Source organism: Pelodiscus sinensis, chromosome 11 (assembly GCF_049634645.1).
Source record: "Pelodiscus sinensis isolate JC-2024 chromosome 11, ASM4963464v1, whole genome shotgun sequence".
Lineage (NCBI taxonomy): Eukaryota > Metazoa > Chordata > Testudines > Trionychidae > Pelodiscus > Pelodiscus sinensis.
Window position 1 is genome coordinate 30,467,506 of NC_134721.1, and position 13,547 is coordinate 30,481,052.

At 39.8% G+C, this 13,547-nt stretch overlaps 1 protein-coding gene across 1 annotated transcript in view; it reads right to left on the bottom strand.

Moving 5' to 3' along the window:
- The window catches only part of CACNA1D (calcium voltage-gated channel subunit alpha1 D), a 365,513-nt gene that overhangs the window by 130,104 nt on the left and 221,862 nt on the right, over positions 1-13,547 (bottom strand). The window contains exons 15-20 of the mRNA XM_075938914.1: positions 11,010-11,130; positions 9,688-9,802; positions 8,877-8,946; positions 8,032-8,101; positions 5,838-5,982; positions 3,251-3,380 (exon numbers count right to left, since the gene is read on the bottom strand). Of these exons, the coding sequence (XP_075795029.1) occupies positions 3,251-3,380; positions 5,838-5,982; positions 8,032-8,101; positions 8,877-8,946; positions 9,688-9,802; positions 11,010-11,130 (651 nt within the window). The remainder of the gene's footprint in view (positions 1-3,250; positions 3,381-5,837; positions 5,983-8,031; positions 8,102-8,876; positions 8,947-9,687; positions 9,803-11,009; positions 11,131-13,547) is intronic.

Sequence of the window (13,547 nt, forward strand, 5' to 3'; positions counted from 1 at the left end):
AGTAATCCAAATGCAAAACTCAACAGCACAACACTCATTCCTATCCCCCCCCCCAATCTTTTAAGTGGAGTACTGGGCAATGTTTTAATGATAATCTAAAGATCCTTCAATTACTTGAATACCCAGACTTTTGTTACTCTTAATCACTTGCCTCTCTTTTTTGTTAAATAACAAACCCCCTATCCCAAAGCTCAAACTCTGTTGCATTTAAGAACTACCTCTGGAGTCAAGGCATGCCGCTTTAAGCAGACTTGAAGTATGAAATCCAGGGGTTCCAACCTTGGAGGAGTGGGAGAGTCTACTGTCCCTGCTAGTACTCTATAGATGGCACCCTTGCAGCAGAGTAGTACTTTTAAACAAAAACAGAACAAATTCAATTCATTAATCATTCTTGCTCTAAGCTTCTCAGACTTCTTTGTAGATTTACACAAAATCATAGAAGTGAAAAGTTATTGTTTAGCAAAGTATTTACCTGTAAGTTCAGAGGGTATTGAGGGCTTTTTTCTAGTTTTCTTAAGTGTCTGTCTCCCTGTATATGACATGAACTTGAAAGCTCAATTTCCAAACCCATTAAACTGCCTCATCACTCAATGCCCCATGTCTGTCACTGACTGATGGGCCAGCCAGTTATGATTTCTCTATGGTCACACAGGAATACAACAAAAAAGAGATCAAAGAGTTTCCTCCTCTGAAAGAAAAATCCCAAACTCCCCAATAGTGTTTCTAGACAATCGGAAAAAAGATTCTGATACTAACAATGTTGGGATCTGTCATGTTTCACCAGCAGACAAGTGTGTACCAACAAGAGTCAAATGCTCCAACATCACTAGGATCTGCAGGTGCTCAGAAACTCTCAGGGCCTGGTGTTTTTGCTACTTGTGGGTATTGCAAAATGTTTAGTATGTTATGGATTTTAGAATGTTAAGTTCTATGGGATTCTCAATCCTGCCAAGTACTGCAGTTTGCTGATTAATGAATTTGGAATGGACATGAAATCATAGCCATGTAGTTGTAGATATTTGGATGGGAAAATGCTCTCTTTCTTATCTCACCCATTGACACAAATGTGCCCTAAATGTTCTATTTACATAAGCTGTACAGTTTTAAATAATATGGCAATAGAAGGGTAGTTTGCCTCTAACATCTTTTAAAATGTAACACTGTGCTTGTTCAGTGGTAGACATTAATAAAGAAATATTTAACATATCATGATCAAAATATCATGCTTATAAGAAGATTTTTACAATCTATTATATTACAATAAAATAAATGCTTCTTTTTATATATTCCACTGACCCCAAAGCACTTACAATATTAATTAAGCTAAGGCATTAATCTATCTATTTAATATTTAGGGCACTGAGCATCTAAATTCCTTTATAAAAATAAGAGGTTAGCTTCATTTTTCAAAAAGATAAACTCAGTTACAGAGATGGTGATTGACTTGCCTATGGCAACAGAACAAATTAGAGAGAACAGGGAACATAACCCATGGTCATAAATCTCAAGTTTGTGAGTTAAGTACTCTTCCTGCTAACTCTTGATGGATTTACTCTCTACATACCTGTTAGAAAAATACTACAGCGTGATGCAAAATAAACCCTTGTAGAAACATGCAAATCCATACTGCTATATGTTGAAAAATGTATTTCCAAAGGCACCAATAACAATTGAACAGCTACAAAATGGGTACAGCTCTAAAAGCAGAATTAGGAGAAGATAACTGTCACATGATTTGATCTTAAATTTATTTCAAGACTTTAAAAGCCAACAAAGAGAAGTTGTGTTCATATATAATAGTTGTAATCAACCCTGGAACTCCATTAACAACCCTGGAACTCCATTAACAAAAATTCTTTTGCTTTAATTTTTTAGCTATATATATATATATATATATTTGAAAGAAAAATTATCAAGCTGATAATTAAATATCAGGCTGCAGCTGTTGTACAGTATTGCGTTGTTAATGTATGAATAACTCCATGTACAAAATTGATGGGGCTGCCCATATGTCTTTGGCATCCCATAAGATAACTCGTTCATATATAAAAGAAGAGATTATTATTCATAGGCAGGACCATGGATGTTCTTGGATCAGAGAGCCCTGGGGATAGGAGCCTAGTGGCAGGAGGGCCAGCATCCGACAGCATAGCTGGGGCTGAAGCCGGTGGCAGTGGGGCCAGGGCTGAAGTCTGGCAGCTCAGCTGGTGCTCGGAGATGAGGGTAGTGAGGCTGGGGTTGGTTGTAGAGAGGCTAGTGGACCAGCAGCCCGGCTGGGGCCAGCGATATGGGGCGTGTCATGTGGCAGCTCAGCCAAGACTGGCAGCCCAGGCAGGCCGGAGGCAGAAGGGCCAGCTGGGCCAGAAGCAGAGCCAGCGGTGGGGAAAGACAGGGGGCTGGTGGCAGGGGACCTCTCATGGTCCGGCAAATTGTCTTGTTCGGGACTGGTCAGGTCCCAAGGGTGCCGAACTAGGGAGGTCGAACCTATACCACCTTTTTCTTTCATGGTCAGGGTGTATAATGTACATTTATAAGTAGAAAACATAGTGAAAAACAGATTCAAATAACACTTTTAAAAATGAATTAAAATGTTCTGCTTTTCACATCATACATTTTTTAAATTAAATTGTTCATTGGATAATTTTTTTATTTATATGTGGCCTAATCCTGCCACCAATATACGGGTAATTGAAATAACTAAGACCATTTGCATGAGAAAAGATCAGGCCCATAACATCATCAACACAGATAAAAAGTAAAATTCCTTTGGAATTAAAATACGTCTCTGTTGCATGCATTACTTTTCAAAGGGATCTGTGCTAGTTAGTATAGGCAGTACAAACAGTGTGATATTCTATGTAAAATTGTAAAATATTTAACATTTTACTATGTTCAGAGAGCAAAAAAAAGAGAGAAATACATGCAGAGTAGTTAAAATGTGCTAACATGTAGGTCTAGGGTTGCCAGGTGTCCGGTTTTGAACCGAACAGTCCAGTATTTGAGCTTTCTATTTGGGAAACAAATTGAGAAAATATAAACAAGAAAATAAAAATGTCTGGTATTTTCTAAATAAGATGTCATGTAAATTGTTATGTAATGTCAAGTGTATCTGGTATTTTTGTTGAAATCATCTGGCAACCCTATGTAGGTCTACACTATAAAAATAAGCAAAATGATTACTTATTAGCCAGAAGGAGGGCACAGTATGTTAAACATTGAAGTAGATTTAGCCACACATATTTTTACTTACGTTATTTCGAAAAGAGTGACTGCGAATTGGGTCTTCTGCTGCCAGGGAAACACTGCTGAGCATGATGAAGACAAGGATGAGGTTGGTAAAGATGTGGTGGTTGATGAGTCTGTGGCATCCCACTCGAATTCTGAAAAAAAAAGACAATAAAATACACAATGTGTGTAAATAATTCACAGCAGGCAGGAGTCACATCTAGCCAGTATTCTAAGCTTCTCGGCCAAGAATTACAGTAACAATTCCAAGACCAGGGCTAGATTCAGTTTTCAGACACACCAAGATAAATCTAGATAAACTGATCTGATTTAAATTCTGGTGAAGGATTTCAGAATCTGGTCCATAGACTTTGAGGCAGGTATTATTAAAGGAGGCTAAGGGAATTAGGTTCCTAGCTCTCACTGATTTCCAATGGGATTTTGATGACTAACTCCTCTAGGTTTCTTTTTAAAATCTCAGCTTTAGTCCCCGTTGTGTACAAGCAAAGGAGTCCTGTGACAGGCCAGGTTAAAGGGCTTGATAGAAGGGGAGAGAGACAGCTCTGGAAAAAGACAAAACAACAAGGCCCTGGTTAATTAGGAGCAACTGAGGCAGGGCTGCTATAAATGAATTAAGGGCCAGGTGAGCTGATTTCCGGCTGCCACAGAACCTCTTTAAAAAGCTTCCCTGTGGGGGAGGGCAGAGAAGAATGGAGGAGTAGGGAGAGTAGAGAGGAACTAACAACTGATAAGGAGAGTCAGAGAAGCTGAGCAGGACAATATCAGCACTGCCAAAGACCACATGGGGAGGTGACAGGGCTCTGACAGGGAGTGTTTGGAGACTCCCTTTCCCCCAAGCGGCCAGAGAGTTCAGTTGGTAGCTAAGAAGGGCTGCTTACTCAGCCCTGACTGACCACGGGTGTCAGCCCCAACACCTCTTTTTTTTTTCCAAGAGACAGACGCTCAAATGCCAGAAAAGACAAGGGGGACTAGTACCGCAGCCCCTAACCTGTGGAATAGTGGATGGAATAGGGGTCTGGGACAAAGAGGTCTAGGACTGACTCTACCACAGTCCATACTAGCAGATATTCCTCTGCAGCAGTATAGCCTTAATTTCAGGCTCAATGAGTCCGAGCCAATTCTCATTAAAGCCAATAAAAATATTCCCAAATTGAGCGGGAGTTGGACTGGACTCAATGTCTCATTTAGATACTTCACGACTCTAGTCAAACCAGAATTTCTTAATGAGGCTACCAGCTGTTTCAAGATTGTGCTTGCTTCTAGGAAGCCACCATGTAAAGATGATTTCACCTTTTCGCAGCATTAGTCATCAGATCCAATTCTTGTCTCAGACCAGCTGAACACTTCAGTAAAGTTACTCCAAGTTCATATCAGTTGTAAAGCAGAATCAGCAAAATGAAATAGATTTGAAAGCTTCCTCTGAGGATTCAGTAAGTTTTTAAGGGATCTTTTCTCTTGTTAGTCAATAGAGGATCTCAGTATGTTCTGATCATGCTAATTACCTGCCATGATAACAGAAGCTACCTACTTCACTTAGAAGGAAAAGCCACAAACCAATCTAAGGGTATGGCTAGACTATGGGGGGTCTTCGGGATACCGGAAAAAACTCCGCCACGTCCAAGAAATGTGTTTGCTCTTCCGCTTTTTTTTTTTGCAGAAAAGCAAACGTGCTCTTTCGGAAGCCCCTGTATTCCTCATTCTATGAAGACGAAGGGGGCTTCCAAAAGAGGGGTTTTTTTCCGACATTTGTCTCAGTCTAGACAGTCCAAATGTCTGAAAAGCCTCTTCTGACAAAAGAATCAGAAAAAGGTATGCAAAGTGCGTAGTGTACTTTTTTCTGACAAAAACTTGTAGTCTAGCTGTACCCCTACTGTTCCTTGCAAGAGTCATCACAATTTTTGGTGTGTGAGAGGATTTTAACATAATGACTTTGGGCTACACCTATGACACCAGTAAGATCTGTGGATGTTCAACATAATTGGAAATCTGGCAAAAGGGTTTATATGTATTAATTTAAAGTTGGATATATTATTATTTATTTATTAACCGAATCATTTCAACCGGGGCAGCAGTAGAACAAACTGCCCCACATACTGCTCCACAAATGTTCCTCAAACTAGATCTAGAAGGACCTCTAATGATGAGATGGTAGCTCTGTCCCTAAGCCAAGTCAGTTTTTAATTTCTATGCTGACACTGCCAGTGAGGTTGCCAATTCTGTTGATGGTGACTCTACTCGCTTAACATGCACAATCGTACAGTAAATGGTCAGTTTCCATTGATTAACAAAACAGCTTTCTTCATACTATCCAAAGGCTCCATATCCTAATCCCAATTCCCTGAAGCATTTAGCTTTTATTGTTTTCCTTTTGATTGTTTTTATTATCTTGAATGCTGAATTTTGGAATATACCACTATCTCAGCAAGGGTATATGGAACTAAATTCATGTATTTAATGAATTCTCTAACGTCCGGTCTTGCTCTCACTGAAGTTAATGGGAGTCCTGCCCTGGAATTCAATGAGGGCAAAATTAGATCTTCAGTTATGAAGTCTCAAGGTACAGAAGTGGTATTTATACAGGCAATATTTACGGGTTGGTGCTGCTGAAAATGAAGAAGGCACTCCCTTCAGGAATCGGTGTTATCTTCTCTTTCATATTTAGTTCAGATATTCTTCGGGGACGTGGGCCAACTGGTACCTCTGGTTCATCTTCCTCATCTTCTTCATCTTCACCTACTTTAAATTAAACACTTTTTTACTATAAAATAAAAAGAGATTACATTTTTGTTCATAACAATATAAAATTATTGATTGTACTAAAATATATATTTAACAGATGGCATTAAAATCTGTTAATTAATATACAAGCATTCACATGGGTGTCAGAGACATATCCTTCATTAACCAATTTACAAACCAAAGGGACTCTTTAGGTGGCTTTTCATGGTCATTTAGTGCCTAATTCCTATTGAAAGTCAGTGTAGTGATTCAAAGTCCTTACCACACCTTAGACGGAGAGCGGTAGTTGCCTTAAGTTAATTTTCACAATGGTTGGTGGTTTTTCCTTCACCCATCCCATAACCTCTCACTTCTCTGTGTATAAAGTTCAAGTAAAAAGACTTTGCACAATGGTCAATTTTAATGTAAATTAGCTGCGTCAGTGGGTAGAAAATCTGATGGGTAGCTATTGGGACAGCCCCATTTGAAAAGGAAAGGACAGTACATGCTGGAAGTGACCAAGTGCCTCCCTGCTTTGAGGGTCAGAAAGGAATATTTTCTTCCTATTAGGGCCAAATCGGTGAAGACCTAGTGGATTGTTTCACCTACCTCCAGCACAGCAGCATAGTTAGATTTAACAGGAACAGAATTCAGTCATTAGTAGTAGTACTAAGGAGGGATGTTAGTTAGTTGCAACTGGTGGACCAGTAGCTTTGGTGAAAAGGATAAAAGGACTGTTCCCAGAAGAAAAAAACATGGGATTTTGGTGAGGGGCCTTGCATGCATGGGATAGGAGGACACATTGTGGCCCTCACAAATCAAGATCTTCCTCCATCCCCATTTAAATATAATCTAGCCCCTTCCTGGGGTGTGTGAAATGATTCAGAAGAGCAAACTGAGTCCTAAGGGTAGGCTGAGGAGAATCTATCCTAACATGTGGGTTATATGCAGGTCCACTGATGGGCGAGGGGCAAAAGGAGAAAGTGCCCCAGGGTCTGGTGATTCAAAAGGGCCTGAGGCTTCCAGCCACCGCTACTGCTATTGTGACATTGGCAATGGCAGAAGCCCCAAGCCCTTTAAATTGCTGCTAGAGTTCTGCATGGTGTGCTGCAGGCAGCTCTGAGGGCTGGGGGAGGCACGGCAGCACTGAGGGCTGACTTCCCCAGCCTGCCTGTTTTGTCTGAGACTTCGTCCCTCCTATGAACGCAGAGCCATGCCCTCCTCCACCTTGCCTGGAGGTCCAGCAATGCTGTTGGTCCTATAGGTTATATGATAGGAGCCCTCCTACCCCTCCACTGGAACCACTTAAAATGCCTGGTAGATGGGTAACAAAGTGGATAGTGCCCTTCCCCTGTATTAAGTTTAATAAAACTGCAGCCTGCTACTTAACATCCCAGTGTCTGTCTTCAATGTCGATGTGTCTAGAATAAGTGTTCACAGAGTGGGTGGGAAGTAATAGCCAGTGAGACAGAAGCAACCTGATTTTTTGACGGAAGTGTGTATTTGCAGAAAGCCATCAGAAGCACATAAGATGACAGGGCATGAATAGCATTCGCTCTGAAATTTTCCTTGTAATCTACCCATTTCAAGGAAGTTCCAGATTCTGCCCAACACCCAGAGAAATATTATTAGAATAGCTATCAGACTGACAATTTTAATTATCAGAAGCTTCAGGGGGTAGCCAAGTTAGTCTATTACAGAAAAAAACCAACAGATGGTCTGGTAGCACTTTATAGACTAACAAAACATGTAGATGGTATCATGTGCTTACGTGGGCAGTGGGCTGTGGCCACGAAAGTTCATGATGCCATCTACATATTTTGTTAGTCTATAAAGTGCTACTAGACCATTTTCAATTTTAATTATATTACTTAATGTGTACTATCTAAATGGGCTACAGAAAAAGAAATAGCACTGCATTCATAAGCAAATATAACTGCTGGCATCAGAGGGTCCAACTCCACTGACTTGAAAGGAATTGAATCAAGACACAGCAATGGTAAATGTGACCCTACAGTTATAGTTCAATGTCCTGATTTAAACATGTTTATAGTCTTGCTGGCATACCTGGTACATCACAAGGTGGATAGGGGTCTTTGTCCTCATCTTCTCCTTCTCGATATTCAGCAATTGTAACCTATGACAATGACAAAAATACACTTCAGAAAAAAATTAAACTTCAGCATTTAATCAAAGCATGTAGATGATACCCCCCAAAAATCAAACAAATGAAATATCCAATAGCAGAGAAGCCAGGTACATTCTTACTCTTTTGTATCAACAGAGCCTCGAAGGCTTGATTTCTTTGGAAGTGAGCAAGAAAGGAAAGCTGTAATCTTTTTAAAGCATCTGTTTTTTGAACCCCAACAAACATTTTTGTGATTCTACACTTAGGCAAAAAGATCTGCAGAATGTAATAGGAATAAAACCAGTATGGAAATTACATGGAGTGCTTTAAAAATTCTATAGGAAGTTTACCATTCAGTATTGCCTTTCAGCAGAAATCTACAAGAAGCCTAATGCTAAAGATTATGCTAAACCCAACAACATTACTGATGTTCTGCTCTATAACTTCTCTCCCCAGTGAAGCTGTAGAGCATCACGAGGAGCAGAGATAGCCATTCCGCCAGGAGCTATGCATACATAGGAGCTGCGGGAGCCTTTATGGGAGTTTGAAACTTCATGGACCTCAGGGAATAGCAGGGTCTGGGGTCCCTTTGCCAGTTCTGTGAGGATGAAAATCATGTGCACTGACAATTTCCTGTCCCTTATGTGAGGGAAAAACACTTAGTAGAAATATGTGGCACTACAAAAGAAATCACATAGTTCACATCTGTGTTGAAAAGACCTTATTAGCATAAACAACAGAGGCACTTTTTAAACAGGATAAAGTATTTTATAGAAATAAACACCTTATTGTCCTTGGGCTTCTTTTGGTCACCTTCTGATTTGTTACCTTTTTTATTTTCCAGACTCTCTTTTCTAAAAAAAGAACAACACAGAAAGAAAAACAAACAACTACTTTTTTTTAAGTAAAAAGCAAAGACTGATGAAAGAACGATTTTAACTGATTTTAAGCATTTTTATTAAAAATGAAGAGGTTATGCCTACGGAATTATAGGTACAGGTACTTGATTTGAAGTGACATTTGCAGCAAAGAAGACATGCCATGTACAAAGGTGATAAAGTAGGTTTCATCCCAGTGCACTAGATTCATTTAACAGATTATCCTTTTACGTACAACTCCAGAAGCTAATCCCTTAAAAATATAATGCATTATCTTTATAGACATACTAAGGGATGAATTGTGTTCTTGGATTCATGCACACATCTCTTATGACTTCCATGGGACTACACTGATTTCAATTGAAGATTTGCTTGCTGTCTATGTAAAATTTGCGGAATTTGTCTGAACAGGAGTTGCACATTTACATCTAGGGATTCAGTTATGTTCTAATTGCACATTCATTTTATACTTCAATGTTTAAACCTCAGATGGATTATCACAATGTCCTTAATTCATTTCATCATCCCAAAACTTTGGCCAAATTTAAATTAAAATCAGTTTCAGTTTAGTCTTTGTTAATATGTATGGTATCTTCTGTCCTTGTCTCTTAAATTAATATTCTATGAACCTTGTCAAGCTATTCATATAAAGGAATAAATACACGTGTTAAGTGTGTGAATACTGAACTCCCATTTAGCACTCCACTACTGTTTTACCTGGCATTCTTTTTCCGCTCCTTTTCTTCTGCTTCTTCTTTCTGAGCTGTATTCAGGCTTTCAGCATCTGCCAAGTTATCCACAGCAATGGCCAAAAAGACATTTAGCAAGATATCTGATTCAATTAATATTAAGGACATTATGTGTTACCACACTGTGTTCAGTTTATTCCTTATCAGTATGAAAAAATGACAGTGTGAGAGACATAAAGCCCATGCTCCCAAACTAAGTGTATACCTTCACAAAGCTGGATGCAGTGCTTATAATACCTTTACTTACTGGACCAAATGAATGCCTGCTGTAACTCCATGTAAGCCAACAGAATTACACTAGTGATGCTTTAAGCTTATTAATTTTATTGCAACAAAAATATATACCAGATTGCTCAGTAAAAGACTAGTCACTGATAAAGTGAATTTTTAAAAGAAATGAAACTGAAGTTTACACAGGCATAGACAAGTTCCACTTACTACTCGGTATTTTAGATACTAAATCAGATACTTCCGAAAGTTGATTTTTTTACATTGCAATATTTTCTGTGTGCACTACATTTCATGTCAAGTTCCATACTTCAACCCATATCAATGAAGTGTGAATATCAATATAAAATATAGTAAAATTAATCTAATATTTTTGCCATATCTATTGACTCCTAAACTTTTCACTACTCATTTATTACAAGGAGAACTGTATGTTAGTTTACTGGAACTTTGGGTAGCTACTAAAACATACCATACTAGGACAAAGAACAGTTTTGGGAAGATCGAGAGCATGCGGGTGAACACTTTGGTAAAGCTAATCCCAAATAGTTCCATATTCCTGTTACGAGGAACCCCCTAAAATATAACTTGTATCCCCTAATGTGACCCGCTTCCATCCATTGTTGTTTGTTCAGACACTGTCAGAACTAACAAGGTTGGGATAAGACATTGCTGTCATGGAGGTCAGAGCACTTTTATGGATCAGAATAGGGACGGCGGCCAAAAGAAGACAAGTAGACAGAATGAGGTTGTCTGTGCACTTGAGAAAGAAGGGGCAAATATGCACTAGTTCTTGTCAGAGAGGTGGTGAGATGGTAATGCTTCGCTGGCAGGCGTCTGATTTGTTTAAGGGAGGCAGAGAGCAGGAGGGAGCACCCGTTTAGAAGAAATGCAGTACAGAAAATGTGCTTTCCTGTTCACACTGATTCAATCAGTTGCACAGAGGGCAGGTAAATGTCCTAAGTGTCATAGTGGTTCAGTCCCTTTTAAGCACAAATTCACAGCTCTATTCCGAAATGCTTACATGGAATGCAAATGTCACTTGTAGAAATGAAAGGATACAGTTACCACAGATGAAGAGGATAATGAAGTATATACAGACTACCATTCCTGATGACGATGGACCACCATATGCCATAATCCCATCATACATCACAGCATTCCAGTCTTCACCTGTTAGAATCTAACAAGTAAATTCATTGTTACCCACTCAACAGTCAAAAGACTAAAAAAGTTTCTGTTTCCTCTATCTACAACATGTATGTAATCAATTATCATGATCTATAAATCTGATCACTCTGCATAGGATGTTTTATAAAGTAAACATTAGAGTTATCTGTTTGCTGTTATACAATATTTTAATATTTCATATAAAATATATTTAATATTAATATTGTATGATATTTTAATATTTCTGCTTGCTGCTATACAATATTCATAAAAATATATTTAAATAAGCTTCTTTTGGTTTAGCTCTCTTAGTTTTTATCTATACGAAGTATTTATGACAGTGAATACTATGTCTACACTTATGGTCTGAACCAAGATCAAAACAAAAAGTTGCCTAAAATTAATCTCTTAAATTCTTATGTAGGCACCTAATTAAGGGTCCTGATTTTCAATGGTGCTGCATATGTAGCAGCTCCTACTGAAGTCCCCATGCTCAGGATCATTGAAAATCTAAATCTGGACTCTCATTTAGGAACCTAAGTATATCTTAGAACATGTGTGGGCAAAATACCCCACCAAACCTCTAGATCTAGCCCACAGACTCCCTGCCTGCCCCCCACACACTCCTGAGAAATGTAGCCATTGCAGGGCTATTTGAACAGCTGTGAGTTCTGGGGGAGGGAGGAAAGGGTCTGCACGCTGGTCCCACCCTAAGCACAATCCAATTGGCCAGTTTCCTGACAAAGGGAGCTGCCTATTGTCAACAAGCAACTTGCAAAGCACCCTCCTCCCCTCCCCTCTCTCGCAGCTGTTCAAAAACCAACCACAAGACACCTGCAACCAGTGCAGGGGCAGGGCAGGCGGGGATTGTGCTTGGGAAGGCTGCTGGCTGGGAGTCAAGCAGGTAAACCTCCAACCCAGAGCCTGCCTCTGGCATCCCAACCCTTTCCCCCCTTACTTCACCTAACTCAAACCCTCTGCCTCCCTCCTACACCCATATCCTCTCCTAGATCCTGCACTGCAATCCTCTGCCCCATGTCACTGCCCTCTCCTGTCCTAGGTCACAACCCAAATCCTCTGCCTCTCCTTCTGCACCGATATCCCTTCCCAGATCCTGAACCCCAATTCCCTGCCCCAGGTCACAACTCAAACCCCTGCACCCCAGTCCTATGCCCCAACTCACAACCCACTCCTGCCCTAGGTCACACCCCAAGCCCCTCCACCCCCTCCTACACCCTAGTCCCTTTCCCCAGGTCACAAAACCCCCTCTTGCTCAAGGTCACATCGAAACTCCCTGCCTCCTTCACCCAAACTCCCTCCCAGACCCCACACCTTCTCCTGCACCCGTCTCTTACTGCAAGCTTCCTTCTGCACCCAATCTCCATCCCAAACCCCACACCTCTTCCATTGATATTGAAGAATGAGGCCCTTCACCACTTTCCAAATTCTTGGAGAGGTCCCCCCATAAAAATTATTGCCTACCCCTGGCTTAGGAGACTAGTTTTTGGCACCCATTTTTAAAGGCTTGCTGTCCACAAACCCTTTCTAAAACTATACATTAAAGTGTGTTACACCTTCAAATTAAATTGTTCCAATCTGAGTCCTAACTGTGATTGGGACCATTACCATATTGGTTTAAACGGGGAGAGTTTTATATTGGAGCTCAAATGCGATTAGAGAATGAATTATTTTCATACTTTCAACTGTCTCTTGTAACTTTGCTAATGTACCAAAGGATGAAATCTAAAGGAATTTGTTGATTACTACAGGGGAGGATAGTTTATTACAGCTGATCTACTGTAAATTTAGCACTTTGTTTTGCATTAGTGAGGGAGCCCTGATTATTACAAAACAGATTATAGGGAAATGGTGTATATTTTTCAGCAATTTAAAAGCTTCTAGTTCTATCTCAAAATATATACATCACAGAGACTCTCTCCCTAGATAATTAAGTAACTGTGCAAGCAAGTCATACACACACAAAGGCAACTATTTCAGTCTCCTAATTCATATTTGGACACCTAAATAAGATATCTGCTTTTTCCAAGCTCTTGAGAATTCAGCAGCTTCCTTGGGCATTGTGAGAGTTTGGAAGCTTGGAAAATCAAGCCATTTATTTAGGTGCCTGGATACGGATGTAGCAGCCTGGCTTTAAGCCCCTAAGTTGGAAACACCAACCTAAATGTTTAAAGGGACAGTGTAAGGTTAAGCACGGCCCATTGTTTGTAATATATTTTTTAGAAAATTTAAGACTTACCAAAAACATTTCTCATTAGGGTGGCCTTATTTTTTGGAAACAGTTTTTTTCTTTGTATGTTTCAAGTGTCATCCTACAGAACTTCTATTTGAGTGAATGGAATTGACACACAGACCCAAATATTCACCCAAACCAAGCACTGCACTTCTATGCTAATGCCTACAACCCTGAAT